This window comes from Nycticebus coucang, unplaced genomic scaffold (assembly GCF_027406575.1).
Source record: "Nycticebus coucang isolate mNycCou1 unplaced genomic scaffold, mNycCou1.pri scaffold_67, whole genome shotgun sequence".
NCBI lineage: Eukaryota > Metazoa > Chordata > Mammalia > Primates > Lorisidae > Nycticebus > Nycticebus coucang.
The window spans coordinates 576,918-594,565 of record NW_026515582.1 but is presented as its reverse complement, the minus strand read 5'-3'; the positions used below and the strand labels follow the sequence as shown (position 1 = coordinate 594,565).

At 58.3% G+C, this 17,648-nt stretch overlaps 1 protein-coding gene across 1 annotated transcript in view; it reads right to left on the bottom strand.

Moving 5' to 3' along the window:
• Positions 1-211: 211 nt before the first annotated feature.
• LOC128579405 (A disintegrin and metalloproteinase with thrombospondin motifs 7-like) overlaps positions 212-17,648 on the bottom strand; it is a 137,842-nt gene continuing 120,405 nt past the window's right edge. Inside the window, 21 exon segments of the mRNA XM_053581521.1 lie at positions 212-462; positions 465-527; positions 2,634-2,655; positions 2,657-2,806; positions 3,797-3,943; positions 4,024-4,197; positions 4,561-4,713; positions 5,390-5,654; positions 5,656-6,740; positions 7,048-7,261; positions 7,718-7,839; positions 9,622-9,632; positions 9,817-9,952; positions 10,230-10,422; positions 10,424-10,463; positions 11,637-11,757; positions 13,143-13,276; positions 13,520-13,689; positions 14,979-15,124; positions 15,520-15,612; positions 16,504-16,648. Coding sequence (XP_053437496.1) covers positions 377-462; positions 465-527; positions 2,634-2,655; positions 2,657-2,806; positions 3,797-3,943; positions 4,024-4,197; positions 4,561-4,713; positions 5,390-5,654; positions 5,656-6,740; positions 7,048-7,261; positions 7,718-7,839; positions 9,622-9,632; positions 9,817-9,952; positions 10,230-10,422; positions 10,424-10,463; positions 11,637-11,757; positions 13,143-13,276; positions 13,520-13,689; positions 14,979-15,124; positions 15,520-15,612; positions 16,504-16,648 — 3,670 coding nt within the window. The 3' untranslated portion in view covers positions 212-376.

The window sequence follows — 17,648 nt, the reverse complement described above, 5'->3', positions numbered from 1 at the left end:
TCCCTTGGAAAGCCACCCACCTGGCTTCTGAGCCCTTCCATGTCCACATTAGGCACCCTCCTTCCCCTCATGGGTTAGGTCCCCTGCTAACCTACCCTGAGGGCAGCAGCCTTTTGGAGGCGTGGGGGAGGCAGCTTCTAACTTGAGATTCCCCAAACCCACGATGGAGCCAAGCTGTCCTTTGGAATGGTCGACGCTTATTTATGTAAAATAATAATAAATGTTACACAACTGTCAGAATAAAAAAATACCTTTTCTGAGGGGGACAGGAGGAGATTAGCACCATTAGGGCACAGGGGCCCATGGTGGGCACTGAGGTCTGTGCGTCAAACAGTTGGTCTGTGTGTCCTGGTGCTGGTTCAGGCTGGGGTTTAGGTCAGCGGCGGGCGACCCGCTGCTGGCCCCAGGAGGGGGCACTGTGTCCGGGCAGGGGGCATGTGCGACAGCACTGGGTGCGGATAGCTGGCAGCGGCCCAGGAGGCGCAGGGTCTGACAGAACCCGAAGGACAGACAGTCACGCTCACAACCTGCGAGGGAGGCAGGAGCAGGTGGGACAGGGATGCACGGCCCAAGAGTCTGGCTCCCCACAACCTCACAGAGGCCTCAACAGCCCCTCAAGGGCAGAGGGCACTCCGTTCCTGGAGGGGCTCTTCTAAACCAGGAATTGCAAACCTGTCCCACCTCTCTTAGGCCTCTGGGCTCATGTTTCTGGAGAAAAGGCCCTGAGATACCCCACCACCACCACCCCAGCCACCTCACATGCCCATGAGAAGAGAAGAAGCCAGCCCAGACAGTGCAGAGTAGGTCTCAACCCTGGCCATGTAAGCCATCAGCAGGGACTGGGACTGAGCCAGGTCTGCTGGGATGGAGGGAGGCTGCAGGCCACTTGGCAGGGATAGAGGCCTGGCTGGGCCCTCCTGCCCCATGTCTATTTGGGGAAATGGCTTGCTGCCAGCCTCCTGGCTTCTTCCCAATGATGCTGCTGCTGCTGCTGACAGCCCCCAGCTGCTGCCCAGGCTATGCTCACTCCAGCAGACCTCCTGGGGCAGGGAACAGGAGGGCAATAGCCAGCCCTGAGCCTACACGTCCCCTGGGCCCTGCAGAGGACATGAGGGAGCAGCAGGGCAGGCTCCTCTAGCCCCGCCCGGTGGCAGCTCCCAAATACATAGCTGCAAACCTGCCTCCCAGTGGCATGGGCCACCTGGGACAAGCCACTTCACCTCTTAGGCCTCAGCTCCCTCCTGTTGATAATCCCATCTCCCAGGGCAGACAGATGCTGTGTCAGCTGCCCTGCCATGGTGACCACACATCCTGGAGTTTCCAGGCTTTGCACATGTCCTGCCACAGACCATCTAAACACTCTGGGAATTCTAGGGCCTCAGGGTCCAAGGCCCCTCTCTGGATGCCCCTCCACCATTCACCAATGGCAGAAATCCTGTCACCGTGGACAGTTCATAGTGCTGCCCAAACTCCTTACATGCCCTCCCTGTAGCCCAGCCCAGGACCTCTTGGCCAGGCCCGTCCTTTGTTCTAGGCCTGGGGGCCCTGAGTTCCTGTGCTGAGCCTCACCACCTGTGTCAACCACCTTGGATCTATAACTACCTAAGCCCTAGCCTTGAAGGCAAGAACAGTAGGCCCAGCACTAGGGCAGGGTGGGGGAATTTCCACCAGGCCTTGAGGTAACGGGATGGGAGGCAGGGGTACAAGGTGCAGCAGTGGCCACTCTGGGCCTGAGCCAGTGCTGCAGGAGAGAACACTTGCAAGGGCCAGGGGATGGGCAGGCAGGTGGGGAGGGGATGGATAGCCCCTAGAGACAGGCTCTTCACACACACAGTGCTGAGCCCCTGGGTACCCTAGACTGGAAGATGCCAATTGTGCGATGGGGGACAGTGGTGACTGTGAGGGGGGTACCCATGCAATACTGGGTTCTACATAGACAGACCTTGATTCTGCAGTGATGGGGGTTACAGGAGGCAATGAGGGCGCAAAAGGAAACGGAGCCCAAGGCCACAGCAGTTGTGTGACCCCAGGCCAGCCCAGGTGTGATCCAGGGCCATGCAGTTTCCTGCAAACAGCACTGCTGGGGTGGCCGGGCCAGACGAAGTGTTTGTGTATAGGGGGTGTCCAGAGACACCTCCAGCTCAGGCCTTTCTGCCAGGAGGTCCCAGCTAGCCCGGAAGCCACCGGCAGCTGGGAGCTAGCAAGACCCTGGGAGGGGCCCCTTCCTGCAGCTCCACTGTTCACCTCCAACCATCCTCCTCTGGCCAGGAATGGACAGGTCAGAGCTGGGGATGGGGTCTTAGCCAGGCCCAGCCCTCACACAGCCTTGGGGCCATCTCTAGTTTCACTATGGGGACACTAAGAACCAGAGGGAAAGAAAGCTTACACAAGGTCACACAACCACCAGGGGCCAAGGCCTGTCCTTATGCTCCCAAAAGGCTAAAGACAGCAGCCTGCAGGACACCCAGGTAGCTGCATTTTCCTCTGCTGACTCCTGGCACAGCCCCAGCTTCTGCATGGTGTCCTATGCCTTATATTGCAACATGGGCCAGCAAGTGCCATTGGGGTGATGGTGTCTCCCCACTTCCCCGTGTCCTTCCCAACCCACCGTAACCCTGGGAGGGGGCACTCACGTGGAGGCTCAACCAGCTCACAGTTGCTCACAGTCCTCGGTGCCACATGGCCGGGAGCTCTCAGGCCAGACCTCATGGCCACACTGGTCACTGTCTTCCTCAGGCAGCCCTGTCTGGGTGTTGACACACTTGACCAGGCGCCGCTGGATGCCACCGCCACAGAGGGCTGAGCACTGCACAGAGTGGGCAAAGGAGTGAGTGTCCCACATGTCCCCCACCGTGGGGAATCAGGCATCCTCAGGGGCAGTGCCACTCCTCTAAGAAGCTGTCCTTGAGCCCTGTTCCTGACTGGCCTCCCAGCCCCAGCTCTCTGCCTCCATGGAAGGCCCAGTCCTGCTCCCAGGGCCCACTGGGCACTGCCACCCCCTTTATTGCACAGTCTGCTCCTGCAGAGGGGTAGACATAGGGACAAGGGCAGCCCTCAGGGTCACGAGGCTTCAAGCTCCTCACACAGGACATGCCTGATGAGCCTGGGCAGGGGCCCCGGATGGAACCTGGATGCACCAGTGGGCAGAGACTTGGGTGGGACCCCTTGCCCCCAAGGGACACAGGGGAGGTGGTAGAAAGTTTTTATTCTTTTCAACTAGGGTCTGATATTTTTAAAAAGCCTTAAAAGTAAGTTTAATCTGCCAGTGTTTTGCCAAGCCTTTACTTCACTGTGTTACTTTATTAATCCTTGCAACCCTCCCATCCCATTCTATAGATGAGAAAATAGTGGCCTGGCAAGGCCAAGCAACCTGCCCAGGGTCACTTTTGGGCCTGGGTCAGGGCCAGATCTGTGATTCTTGATCCGCTCAGCAATAAACAGGCCTGGCAGGAAGGTCCTGCCCACCTGAAGCCCCTTTGCCAGTTCACCATTCCTGCCTCAGGATTTTGCCCCTGTTGTCCCATCTGTCCCTGTTCTTGGCATCACTGACCCTCCTTCAGGCCTCAACCCTAAGTTCCCTCCTCCTTGGCCCCTCCCTGACATCGCAGCACATGTCCATTTTCCTTTGTCCATGATTCTTCCTGGCAGGCTGTGAGCACCAGCAGGGTGGGGCCTCATCTGGTCACCACTGTATCTGTAGCGGCCACAGGGAGCTGGTGCACACTGCGCCCAAGAACTCTTCTTCAATGCACTGAGGCTCAGCTGGGGACCACTCCTCCTGCAACCCCTAACTCACCTGGCCCCAGGGCCCTACCACCCACTGTGTGCAGGGGTGGGTGTTGCAGGGCTGCGTGCTGGGGGGCCTCAGCACCTCCTCGCAGAGGCCTGGCTCTGGGCAGGTCACCAGACGCTGCTGCTCACAGCCGCCACAGGCCTCAGAGCACTGAGTAGGCAGGGATGGGGTCAGGGAGCAGCCAAGTCTGAGGGCATCCCTTAGCTCTACCCCGGACCCTGAGGCCTCACCTCCCTCCAGGAAGAGATGTACCAGCAGAGGCAGGGCTGGGCCCCGCAGCGCCAGTGGGCAGGTGGCTTGGCAGGCCCTGGCTGGCAGTGGAAGGGCCGCAGTGGCTGGAGGTCCCATGTGTCCACACACTGTACATCCCGCACTGAGGATCCTCCACCACAGCTGCGGGAGCACTGTAGACCAAGGGACACATGTGACACACCCTGTGTGCATGCCACACACACCACGGCCAATCCCCCCTCCCCCACTCAGGCGAATTCCTGAAAATCCCCAGGGAGAGGCTGGCTCAGGCAACAGCTGGGATAGGACAAAAGGAAAAGACAAGCAAAGGACAGCTGATGAAAGAAGTCTAGAGGAGGCCAAAAAATGCAGAGAAACACACCAGGCCAAACAAAGATGAAACAGTTCCCAAGAGATTAGGAATCAAATACGATCTGGTGCAAAGTCGTCCCCTGCCACGGAGAACACAGGCCACAGGGATGTAGGGCTCCACCCTGCCCAGGGCTGCCCGCCTAGCTCCGTCCTCACGCACGCACCTTACTCCAGTTGCCTGGGTGCCAGGCGGCACAGGGCCGCAGGTGGCAACGGCGGGCAGGCTGGGGCCGGCCAGCGGGAATGCAGTCCTCCTCCCGGCCTGAGCTACAGCGCACAGGCCTCCAGGCAGCGCCCAGGCCGCAGGTGGTAGAGCACTGCAGGGTGCAAAGGCTGTGAGGGCCACGTCCCCTCCAGGCCTTCCTCACCAGCCAAGCCAGGGCCCTTTTTTAGGGCCTTTGTTCCTTATCTGTGAATTGGACACTTCCACCCACCTCCCAAGGACACCATGAGAATAAAAAATAAAATCCTCCCAGCAACTAAGTGTCCCTAGGGACCCTGTAGCACCAGCTATCCTGATTGCTCCCCACATGTGGTAGGCAAGGAAGTCTGGGTTGTAGTCCCAGACACTAAACTGCTGGGTAACCCCGAGGCACAACCTGCCCTGGTGGCCTCAGCCTGCCCCACCCAGCTCCAAACAGAAGGGGCTGAGTTTTCCCACAGAGACAATCTGGGGACTCCCTGGCTGACCCTCATGTATGCCTGCCACTACCTTCCCAAAAGCCCCTGTATCGCCCCTCCCCACTACTCAGAAGGGTAACTGAGGCCTGATGGGCAGATTGGCCCCAGGGGCCTCTGGAGGGCAGAATAGTGAGCTGGACAGTGTTCTTCCCACCTCACCGGGCCTCCACCCACCATGGGCGGCCAGTTCTCTGCCCCCCAGAAGACAGAATGGCCAGGGCCTGTGTCTTGCTCTGCTCATTTTCAGATGAGGAGGTTGAACTGTTGGAAGTCTAGCACAAACACACAGCCCTCCTGACCTATGCCACTTGCCTGGCTCCAGTTTCCTACTTGCCAGCTGGCATTCCTCGCAGCTAGCAGGTCCATGGGAGACCCCTCCTCAGCCAGGCTGGGGTTCAGGGGCTGGGCCTCAGGAGCTCTGCTGCTGTCGGTGATACTGTTCTGATCTAGTGTGGACAGTAGCCCAGAGCTCAGAGTTGCCTCAGGGCTGGAGGACTCAGCCTAGCCCAAAGGTCCTGGGCTCAGGGCAGTCACCCAGGGCATGTGCCCTGTGCCAGTCAGGGTTGTCCCAAGGAAGGTCCCATAAGCTCAGTCCTGAGGGTGAAGAAGTGGGAGTCCCCAGCCCCAGGGGGCTGTCCCCACTCTTAATCTCTGGTAGACCAGCTGTGGAAGGAAGGAGGGGAAGAGCCACAGTGGGCCACAGCTCACTGTCCACAGGCCCCAGAACACCCTCCAGAGCTGGCTTCCAGGCCACAGCGCCCCCTGTCCACAGCTCTGGCACATCAGGTCTAGGAGAGGAGGGCGTGGGTCCAATGGTAGGCAAACGGGCCAGCATGGGGCTGGGTCTCAGGGGCAGGAGGGGTACTCTATGGCCCACAGGTTCCTCATCATCCTTGGAAACCTCATTGGTCCTGTCCTGCCATGGAGGGGGCAGCTGGCTCTGGCTGTCCTCCTCTACTAGGAGCTCATCTTGGCCCCCAGGGGCAGCAGGTTTAGGTATGCCAAGGACTGAAGCAGGAGGTCAGGGCAAGCTGGGGAGCCCAAGGCCCGGGGCCCCCATAGGGGTGCCTCCCTCAGGCAAGAAATTGGCCAAGGGGATCTCAGGGGTCTGCTCCAAGGGTGGGGGCAGGGTGGGGCTGGCTTGCCTGGGCCAAGGGCTAGGGGACTGAGATCCCAGCACTCCTTCCTCCCCAGCCACAGGAGGCTCTGTAGTAGGCATGGGGGTGCCCACAAGGGGCCCTGCTGTCCTATGCCCTGTTACCACTGGGACTATATGGGGCTCCTCGAAGGGATCATAGGACAGATCCTCATGGAAGTTAATGAAATTGTAGTCATAGTAGAAGTCATCGACAAACACAGGCCCTGGCAGGTCCAGGTCGTCCTCCTCGATGGCATTGCCCATGCTGGCTGGCTCAGGGGATGAGGGAGGCACAGGGCGTGGGGCCAGGTGGCGTGGGATGAAGTCGACCTCATTGAAGAGCTCATGGCTGGAAGAGACGCTGCCTGAGCCTTCAGAGCCCAGCATGTCCAGAGGCTAAGGGCAGGGTGGCAGAGGGCAGGTGGCTTCACTTGCTGGCTGCTGAGCCTTATCACAGGGGACGCCGGTGTCATTGGTGCAGAGGACACTTCGGTGCTGAGTGCCCACCCCACATGTCACTGAGCACTGCAAAGGAGGCCAGGGTGAGGGGCTTAGGCCAGCAGGGGCCTGCTAGGGGACACTAGGGCAAGGCGGGGTAGCCTGTCCACTGCCCCATGGCAGAGGCTTCAGCCAGCTCTCTCTGGCCCTTCCCAACTCAAGACCATGGCTTGTGGCCATGACTTGCCTAGAGCTTCCTGATCCTGGAGGCTTCAGGGTCAGGGGCTGGGTCCTAAGGAACCAGGCAGTAATGACGGCACAAAAGCTGTCTGCCTGCCTGTAGCCCAAGACCAGGTCAGAGCCAGGTGCTGGACCCTCCCACCCTAGCACTCACCTGAGACCAGTTCCCTATGGCCCAGGTGGCTGGACGGGGCACATGGCGGTTGCAAGGGGTTTCGGCGAGGGGCCGGGAAAGATGTTCACAGGCCAGTGGCTCCAGGGCGCTCTGTTCATCCAGCCCCACGCTGCGGATGCAGAGCACAGTCTGGCAGGAGAGGCCCCTAGGCCCACAGGAGCTGAAGCATAGCTGCCACTCACCTGCCCACCACCTGGCAAGGGGCACACGGGTGACATCAGACAGGTGACACTGATAGGCCCACAGCAAGGGCCAGGCCAGGACCACAGGTACTCAGGGTGTAGGCAGAGCCTGGACTCGGTCTGGCATATGGCTCTTCAGAGCCCCAAGCCCAGGTCAATGGCCTGCCCCCGAAGCCTGGTGAAATGGCACACAGCCTCCTCCATTCTACTACCCTTACCCCAGGGGAGGTGGTCAAGACCTGAGACCAATGTCCACATCCAGGGACCCAAAGAGTAGTGACCAGAGGTATCCAGTCTGGTGCTGGCTATATAGGGGCATTCCAGGTCCTAGATGGGGCAGTGGGCAGCCAGCCCCGGGGTTTTAGCCTGAAGAAGAGGCCAGAAGCCTGGCTGCCACAGGTGCCCATGGCAAGCTCAGGATGCCTGGGAGTCAGGGGCCTGGTGGGGCCTGTGCTTGGGGGTGTCACCTAGCAGGGCAGGGCTCCTCACTGCACTTCCGCTGGTGGTCATCTGTCCAGCCCAGAGGGTCACAGTACTCCTCATCCATGGGCCCCGCCTGCCGCTCTGTGCAATACACACTCTGCCTCTGCTCCTGGGAGACATAGGCGTGCAGAGCTGGGACTTGGGCACCCACTGTCCAAGCTGCACTGCATCCAAAGACACCCTCTGCCCAGAACCCTCCCAGAACAGGGCCTCACTGCATATGCCAGGATGAAAGCAGGGCCCTTCCTCCTCCTTACTTCCCTCCCAGGGCTCACCCCTAATCCACCCCTGGCAGGTGGCAGGGTGTGAAGGTTTAATGGGGTGGGTGCCCAGCCCCACCTCTTCCTAGCTGAGAGGCCTTGGGCAGTAAGCATGGCCTTTCTGAACCTTAGTATACTCATCTGTGAAATGGGAGCAACAATAACACCTGCCTCAAAACTGTGGTGTGATCATGCCCGTGCAGGCTCAGCCTATGCCTGGCACATCCTATAAGCTCAGGTTACAGGAGCATGCAAACCCACCCATGGCATCAAGGCCGCTCTATTGTCTACACCCCTCCCAATGCACTCAGAAAAAGTCTGGAGAAAAACCTCAACACCCAGCTGGCCATTCCTCTACAGCCCTGAAGCCCTGCAGCCCCCCAGTTTTGTGACTGTTCCTGGCCTTTTCCAGGGCCCGCCCTAGGTCTTTGCAGACCCTTCACCTGGGATAATCACTTCCATATTGCCCATTGAAGCCCAGTGGCAGGACCACCACTAGCAGGATCTGTCTTCACTCTGCCCCCTGCTCAGGGAGGGCTCCCTGAGCTTCCATCCCCACATCCACGTCCCTCCTTCCTCCTGCTCAGGGAGCCCTCCCTGAGCTCCCAGCCCCATATCCACGCCCCTCCTTCCTCACCAGCAGGAGGACTCTGACTTTGCCCTGGGCTGTAAGGGGACCTACTGATGCCATGCCCCACTGCAGCTCCTTTGCAACTACAGGGTCTGGGACACAGTCCGAGCGCGGGAGAGAAAGGCCTGAGTCCCTTTCCGGGGACCCCTTCTCTTCTTCTTGCTCCTGTCTGGAGCATCACAAGAGGCAGGGGGAGGACAGCCCAGCAGCAGGGAAGGATGATGTGGTGATGAGCTGAGTGTGAGGGTTAGGTCCCTAAAGGCACCACCAGTCCCGCCAGTGTGGACTGAACACGCTGGCATGCACTTCCTGAGACAAACAGCCCTCATCTGCTCCAGCACTGGGCAGGTTTTAGAACTTACCTCTAAACACATTCCTAATTGGTCTACATTCAAAGCTACCAATTTGCTGAAAGAGAAGCCCTCTAACTTCTGGTGCATCAAAGGTAGTTGTTGGTTTTGACCTTTGTAAATTTAAAGACAGAGAGGAAGACCACAAAGAGGGGGAGAGAGCAGGAATGAGCGGAGACCCAAGGACAGAGCAGGAGACACAGGTACACAGCGACCTGTGTGTGTCAGGGGAAGAGATCAGGGGCAGTGGGAGACTGGGGTCATGAGGGAATACTGTCAGATGGGGGAAGACCAAGGGTCTGGGGAGACTGAGGGCACTATGGGGAGGGAGCAGGACCGTTGGTATACTTTTCTCAAATGGTCAAGGACTAAGTCAGTGTGGGAGGGTCACGGGGGTGAATCTGTAGTTGGGTGGGGACAGCCTTGCCACTGTTCTTCCTCTTGCTCCCTGCAAGCCTCCCTGGGGCAACGGGAGGTGCCTCAGGTTCTAGGCCTCCGGAGGGCAGGGACAGCCTCAACTATGGCTTGGGGGGATGGGTCAAGTGTCCGATGTGGAGCAGAAGTACAGGCATGAGACCAGTCACCAGTGAGTGGGGAGCGCAGAGGGGGAGGACACCAGCAGCTGAGCCCTCACCACATGCCCACACTGTACCTCTTCCTATCTACCCTCCCTGTGGACCTATGAGCTGGGACCATCGCTAGCCCCATTTTACAGATGGGGAACTGAGGCTCAGGGAAGCAAAGTTCCAAACCCATGATGGCCTGACAGATAAGCAGCGTCCCTGCCCGAAGACAAAGCCCTTGCTGGCAGCAGCTATGCCTGCCCCTCTTCTCACCTGTGCCACAAGTGACCGTGCACTTGGTCCAGGGCCCGTAGTACCAGGAGAACTCTGACGGTGTGGCCTCGCCATGGCCATGGACTTCCCTGTGGATGGTGTACTCATAGCGCACCCCGGGGTTGCTCTCCTGGAACAACAGCTGGGCGGAAGGCAGGGACCCCATGAGTGCTGGGCAGCCTCACCATCGGCCCTCCCAGTCCTGCCACCTAGGCTGAGCACCCTAAGGCACCTGATCCCAGACAACCCTGGCAACTGGGGCTACACACAGGGCTGCTTAGAGATGAGGAAGCCAGGTCAGAGGTTCCAGCAGTAGGGCTGCCCCAGGGCTCACCCCTCCAGGGTCACACCCTGCCCCAAGGGGCTGGGTCTAAGGACTGCACCTCTGCTCCCTCCACTTGGGCCTCAGGAGCAAGTACCTGGATCCAGACAGGTTCGTTGGTGGGTCCCGGGGACGTGAGGTTCTCCCAGTTGCCCATGTGTGCGTAAGTGAAGGTGGTCCCTGCCACCTGGTAGTCCCCATTCCACTGGATAGTCCAGCCACCATTGAGGAAGTACTTATCTGGGTCTTCACTCCACAGCACTAGGAAATTGGCAGCCTCAGCTACCTCCTTGACGCGCGCCAGCTGGGATCAGCCCTATGTCCACATACCCTGTGGCCAAGGGTAATGCACAGGTTGTGCCCAAGGCCAGAGGGTTGGCTGCCTCCCCCCTCCTTTGCCTCTCTCTCCACCTGCCACCTGCTGATGCCACTGATTCCACTATTTGAGCTCCCCTAAAACATAGATGCTCAAATCTATCTTAGGTCACCAAAAGCTCACAAAGGTCCCCAAATCCTGCCTCCATGGCCCATACCCCACCACCCCTCTCCTGGGGACCTAAACTAGTCTTATTGTCATAAGGCTGGGTTCCTCTCCAAACTCTGGGCCAGTAGAACCTTAATAAAGGTTCTGGGCCTCAGGACATGCTCTGCATCCCTGCACTGCTGCTTTTGTCCCTTCGTGGAATGCCCCTTGGGCATCTGATACCACACTAAGCTCTTTATGTGTGTTAGCTCATGTGTAATAACCCACAGTACAGGTATCCTGTTAGCCCCATTTTACAGATGAGCAAACAGGCACAGAGACATCCTGCTGGGATATGATGCAGCCTCCACACTGCACTGTATCTCCAGGATGAAATCTACGTTTGTTGGCTTGGCAGTCAAGGTCTGCCTTGCAGCACCCAGACAGGGCACATGTTTTCTGATCTCCAGGCTTTGGCACAAGCTCTTTCCTAGGTTGGAATGCCCCTCCCGACCTCGTCTGAGTCCTTTATGATTCAGCTCAACCTCCACCTCATATAGGAAGTCTTCCCTGACTCAGCGCTCTCACAGCTCTCTGGGCCTCCCTCCACTGCCTTTGTCACACTAATGGGCTATCATGCTGCCAGGCTGCAAAGTCTTCACCATTGTGTCCCCATCACCCAGCACACAGTCTGGGGCAATGTCTGCAAAACAGGCCTGAGCCCAGGGAGTAGAGCTGGAGGGTTTCTGAAGAGTCACAAGAAGACAACAACCCCCTAGGGGCAAGGGGTCAGGGACACACAAGCCTGGCTGGCTCTGCCTGGGGCCGTTAAGACAGCAGGACACCCCATGAGAACAAGTCTCTGCACCTGGGCCAGGGAACCCCTTACTCCTATAAGAATCCAGACCATGCAAGGAGGCTTCCCTTTGCCATCTCTAGCCCTAGTGGGGACCACAGGGCCAAAGTTTGGGGCTTGGGAGAGGCAGGGAAGGGCCACCCAGTTAAGAGAACACCCCTCCCCTGCAGGGGTCCCCCTCATACCTAGGACCTTAGCCTCCTCAAAGGTCCTGCTCACGGTGTGACAGGTAGAGCCGTTGCCATGTCACAAACCACAGGGGTCCTCCATGGCACCCGAGTCAATCTCAAAGTCACAGCCCACATTCTGCAACACACAGGGAGGGAGGCTCTTGTGCTGGACTGCAGCCCTCTGCCCCAGCCTCAGGGGCCTGCCAGGGGCAAGGGGAACCTCTACCTTCTCTTAACTGGGTGTAGCAAGCATCAGGAACCCTCACCCGGGCCTGGGCCCTGCCCTGCCACAGCTGTGCCCTCTGACCCTCAGTTTCCTCAGATGTGACACAAGATCAATCCATCCCTTAAAAGCGTGTCATGACACTTGTACTAGACTGTTTATTGAAGCTCAATTTACAATCGCCAAAATGTGGAAACAGCCTAAATGTCCACCAACCCAGGAATGGATTAACAAGCTGTGGTATATGTATACAATGGAATACTATTCAGCCATTAAAAAAAATGGAGACTTTACATCCTTCGTATTAACCTGCATGGAAGTGGAAAACTTTATTCTTAGTAAAGCATCACAAGAATGGAGAAGCATGAATCTTATGTGCTCAATTTTGATATGAGGACAATTAATGACAATTAAGGTTATGGTGGGGGAGGAAAAGCAGAGAGAGGGAAGGAGGGAGGGGGGCAGGGCCTTGGTGTGTGCCACACCTTCTGGGGGCAAGACATGATTGCAAGAGGGACTTTGCCTAACAAATGCAATCAGTGTAACCTGGCTTATTGTACCCTTGATGAATCCCCAACAATAAAAAAAAAAAGCGTGTCATGAGCAACATCAGACAAGAAATGGGGAAATTTTTACAGAAGGCTGTGGGTGGGTGGGGAGTGGGCACACCATTGGCTCCTGAGCAGAAACAGGATTCAATGTCCAAAGCACTGGGTGTGAGACTCAGGAGCTGGTGCTCCTCTGAGCAGAGGCCTCACACCCCTGTGGCTTAGAGAGCAAGAAAGGGGCAGGTAGGTGGCTGGGGATGTGAGCAAGGAGCAGTGGCCACCACTGTCACTAAAAATAAGAATAGGAATTGTTACCAAATGCTGAGCACTTCTCTGTGGCTCAGGGCCCTGCCTGTCACCTGGACCACCTCACTTCACCCCTTTCTGTCCCCCAAAAAACTGCTGCCCCGGATCAGCCAGCCCAGCAAAAGGTTGAGTCTCTGCCTATTTCCTGGTGTCCTGGTGGGGCTGTGCCAGCACAGGCTTACAGGGAAAAGCTGGGGGCAATTGCGGGGGTGAGGTGGGAAGGCAACTTTGCAGAGGCAGAAGCGGGGAGCAAGGGTGTGAGGCCCGACTGGGCGGGTCTCCAATGCCAGCTTTGCCTTAGATGTCGCGGTGAGGATAGGGTTGGCTGGAAAGCCCAGTGGTACAGCCTGGGGAGGGTAGCCAGAGGGGGACCAGAAGGGACCAGAGGAGAACAAGCAGACCTGGGGCAGTGGTTCTGGGAGCCCTCTTCCCACCCAGGCGCACCTTGCAGATGCCATTGATGCAGAGGTCCCGACTGGCCTGGCCCTGGTAGCAGGGTGTGCCATCAACCACGGCATCCCTCAGCTTCTCAGCAAAGTACTCGTTCAAGGGCCGGCAGTGTAGCTCGCAGGGGTTCACTGTGGGCCAAGTGAGGAGCCATGAGGGACATCCAGGGCAGGAGTTGTGGAGCCACCTGAAGACCTTCCATGACGCACCTCAGCCAGAGGCTCCCGAGCCGGGCTGCAGTCTGGCTGGGCTGGTGGCTCTCTACAAGGCTAAAGACCCGGCAAACAGTGGGAATAGCCCAGGGCCAGGCAACTGGGCCTCCCGCCTACACCAGCCCTCTGAACCTCAGTTTCCCTGTGGGCAGCAGGACTCACCGTCACTGACCACAGGCACCCATGTGTGCAGCTGGCCCTTGTAGAGCATGGCGTCAAACTGGCTGCACTGGATGTGGCGGAAGGATGGGCGGCCAGGGGGTCAGGCTTGCAGGTTGCAGAGGCGGAAGCTTTTCCGCTCACCCACACAGTATTTGCCCTTGTACTTGGGCCTGTACTTGGGGGGAGCCAGGTGGGGGCCCATTGAGTGCATAGTTGGTGCCTCCCACGTGGCCAGACCAGGAGTGAGCAGCTCCCTTCTGCATCCCTCACACCCAGAGGCCTCTGCTGCCTGTCCCTGCTCAGTCCTTGCTCATGCTGCCCACCCTATGCCCCTCACCTACTGTGTTACCATGGGCAAGCATTCAGCCACCCTCTGGGCCTCAGTTTCCTCATCTATAAAATGCAGCTAGGACTGCCTGGGCAGAGGGCTGCTGAGACCTGAGACAAGCAGTGGACATGACCGGCACCGGCTGAGGGGGCTTCTCTGTGTCTCCAGCCAGAAGATCCAGTGTCCCAAAGACCCCTGGAGTCCTCACACTCACTGCTGGTGGCAGCACTCCAGCTGGGTCAAAAGGAGTCCCCCAGCCAGCCAAGAGGTCTGCCCCAGCATGGTACCTGAGCTCTCTGTCCCCCTAGGCCAGGCAGCTGGCCCAACCCAGGTCCACACCTGGAGGCCAGCAGGCAGGGACGGGAAAACCACTGTCTTTGCCAAGCACCAGGCCCCAGGTGGGCTGGTTCTGAACCATGAGGCTGCCCAAAGCATCCTAGTGAAGAGGAGCTCAGCCAAAGGGGCTGGCAGCCCTCTGACACATGACACTGCTGGCCACTCACTGCATCTTCATAGCAAACCTTTCAGATGGGGAAACTGAGGCCCAGAGAAATGAAGTCACTTACCTCAGGCCACACAGCCACCTATCAGTGCTATCCAATCTCATCCTGGACCCATGGTGGCAACTCTGATGCCACTAAGCAGCCCCAGCTGTGTGTTGCCTGTGGCCTAGGTGCAGGGCTAGACACCTTTGCTGTGTCAACTGTATTTATACCTGACAATGACTTCATCTGCTCCATTAAACAGACAGGGAAACTGAGGCCCAGAGAAGGGATGCAGAAGGCCCTTGCCCAAGGGGTGAAGAAAGGATTTGAGCCCTGATCCATCCAGGGGCTATGCTCCTAACCACTGCCCTCTCCTGTCCCTCCTGCTGCTGCTTTGTTGAGTGACCTCTGGATGAGTCCCTCCCTTCTCTAGACCTCAGTGGTCGCAGATCTGAAGAGAGACCCTGTCAGCCTCCGAAACACTCCCTGGAAGTGACCAAATGTGGCTTAGACACTCCAGCCTTGGCCATTATAGGGACACTCCTAAGAACTGGTGGCTGGGACATAGCAAGCTCCACACAACTGGCTGACTCTTGCTTGAGTCCCTCGATCCCACACCCTGGGTGCCCCAGGGCCCCGCACTCACGCAGGCTCTGTGCACTGCCACTCAGCGCTCTGCACACCCACGCCACAGCTCCACGAGCAGACGGACCAGGCACTCCAGCCAGACCAGCCACCGTCCACAGCCTCGGGCCGGGAGCCCACAGGTACACATTCCCCATTGAGACACCACTACCGGGACAGATAGAGGTAGAGCACCCTCACTCCCAAGCCTGTCAGTCACCTGGATCACCAGTGACCCTAGTGAGAACGAAGTGTGAGGGAAGGCCCCAAAAGGCACAGAGGAGAAGGATCAAAGGCGTGAGAGAGGCCTCCTCACAATCACCTGTGCCCCAGGCCACACGGTGGAGCTGAGCAAGGAATAAAATAAGGTCCACATCCTGACTCTGAGCTAAAGACTTCTCAGTCAGTCATGGAATCAAGCCCTGCCCGCAATGTCTCAATTTTGCAGATGGGGAGTTGGGCCATAAAGAGCTGGGGTCTGCTGAGAGCACAAGCAAGATCGCAGGGTAAGGTTGACCTGAGGTACAGACATCCCCGCAGCTGGGGTTGGGGACATCCCCTACCTTGCTCTCCCCGCACCTGGTGCCGTCCACGGCTGCATCCAGCTTGGAGTGACAGGTGGTCCCCACTGAGCACCAGAGTGTGTGGCAGACACTCTGTGAGGAGGAGGGCACACTCTCACCCCCTCCCCAGTGCCATCACCCGCCCTGTCCCCTCCCTGTCCCCAAGAGAGTCCTCTGAGCACCCCTGCACATGGTAGGGGTCTGCTGTGGACATGAGCACCCCCAAAAGCCTCCACTTACTTTCTTTTTTTTTGAGACAGAGTCTCACTATATCGCCCTCAGTAGAGTGCTGTGGCGTCACAGCTCACAGCAACCTCAAACTCTTGGACTTAAGGCGATTCTCTTGCCTCAGCCCCCCAAGTAGCTGGGACTACAGGCACCCACCACAACGCCTGGCTATTTTTTTGTTGCAGTTATTATCATTGCTTAGCTGGCCTGGGTTGGATTTGAACCCACCAGCCTCGGTGTATGTGGCTGGCATCCTAACCACTGAGCTCCGGGCACCACCATCCCCCACTCATTTTCTGTCTACTCCCACTTCCCACCCACTTCCTTTCTAGACCATGTGGGTTGTGGGGTCCCTGGGCTGGGACTGAAGCAAACCCGAAGAGCAGGTTTGCAGCTCAGAGTAGCTCTGCCCACTCCTCTAGAGAGACCCCATTAGAAGACCCCTTCAGGCGGTCTCAGGACCCACAGCACAGCTTGTCCTTCCCTCTGCAGGCCAGCACCAGCAGGGTTAAGGGACTTCCCCCAAGTCCCACAGTTGGCAAAGGATTGATCCAGAATTCAGACCTGGATCTGTGGCCACTCATCCTGGGCCTCTCCTGCAGGCCACTTTCTGTCTTGAGTTGTCATACAGGGGGACTAAGCCCAAGCCAGACAGGGCTCCTCCCAGGCTGGTATGTGTAGGCCAGTGAGGGCTATGATCGGAGGCTCCTGTCCTTTGGGTCCCCAACACCCCCCATGCCAGATGTGCTCACTCACGTCCATGTCATCACAGAAGGCAGAGTAGGCCCTGTACTGAAGGCGGCACTGGTGGCTCACATCATAGAGGACACCAGGTGGTACTGCAGGAAAGTCAATGACGTCCTTGGCAGGAGGGTCGTCCAGGCACAGGCCCCACCCACGGCTAGAGAGGTCAGATGGGAGAACATGGTGAAAAGCTGCAAGAGGCCTCAGTGCCCAGGAGAGCAGGTGAGGTGAAAATGGCAGAGCCCTGAACTTGTTGGGGACTTCCAGGCATTCTTGCCCCCTCTATGCTGCCCCCAAGCCCAGTTCCAGGCTGGACACAGGATATTTACGTACCCTTCTCTAGCCCCACTGATGAAGCCTCTCTCCTTGAAATGCAGCCAAAGGGCTCTTCTCTCAGATGGCCTCCTAGACCATCAGGCCCTCACATGGCCTCGCTCTGAGTCCCTGCAGCTCCTGGCCCCAGCCTAGACCTTAGAGCCAGGCCAGACAAGGGTCTGGAGACCATCATGTCACAGCTGATTTGACAGAGAGCTTCTGACAGCTCCACCCGGGCAGAGGCCTAGGGCCGTCCTGCCCTGGGAGAAAGCCCACGGGCCATTGTGCCGACCCCTACCCTACCGTGGGGCTGGCCCCTGCCTGCCACCCCCTGCCTACCCCTGCCTTCCTCTAGCCAATGATCCCTGGCAGCAACAGGGGCAGGGCAGACATGAGCAGGCACAGTTTGCATCCACCACAAACTCCAGCTGGTAGGGTGGTGTGAGACAACGCTGCTCAGACAATGGCACAGAGCAGGGAGTGTGGAGGTGAAGGGCCTGGCCTATGTCTGCTTCTGCCACCGCCCCGCCCTGTGCGCTCAGGAACAACTACTGCCTCTGGGACCAGGGACCATCCTGCTATCCTTGCTGGGTCCCGGGCAGGCCCCACTATGGCGACACTTAGGAGCACGAGTGCCCTGGCACGCTGACCAGCCCACCCAGGACTCCCTGCTGTCCTGAAGAAATTGGAGGGTCTGGGAACCTTCTGGAGGCAGCACTGACTATGGAGAATTGAGCCAGGAGGACAGTCAGGATTTGGGGGAGACCCAGGCAGCAAGGATGTGGACAGAAGCAACAGAGGGAGGCCAGACTTTTGGAACTTGAGGCCCATGGTTGGGCAGG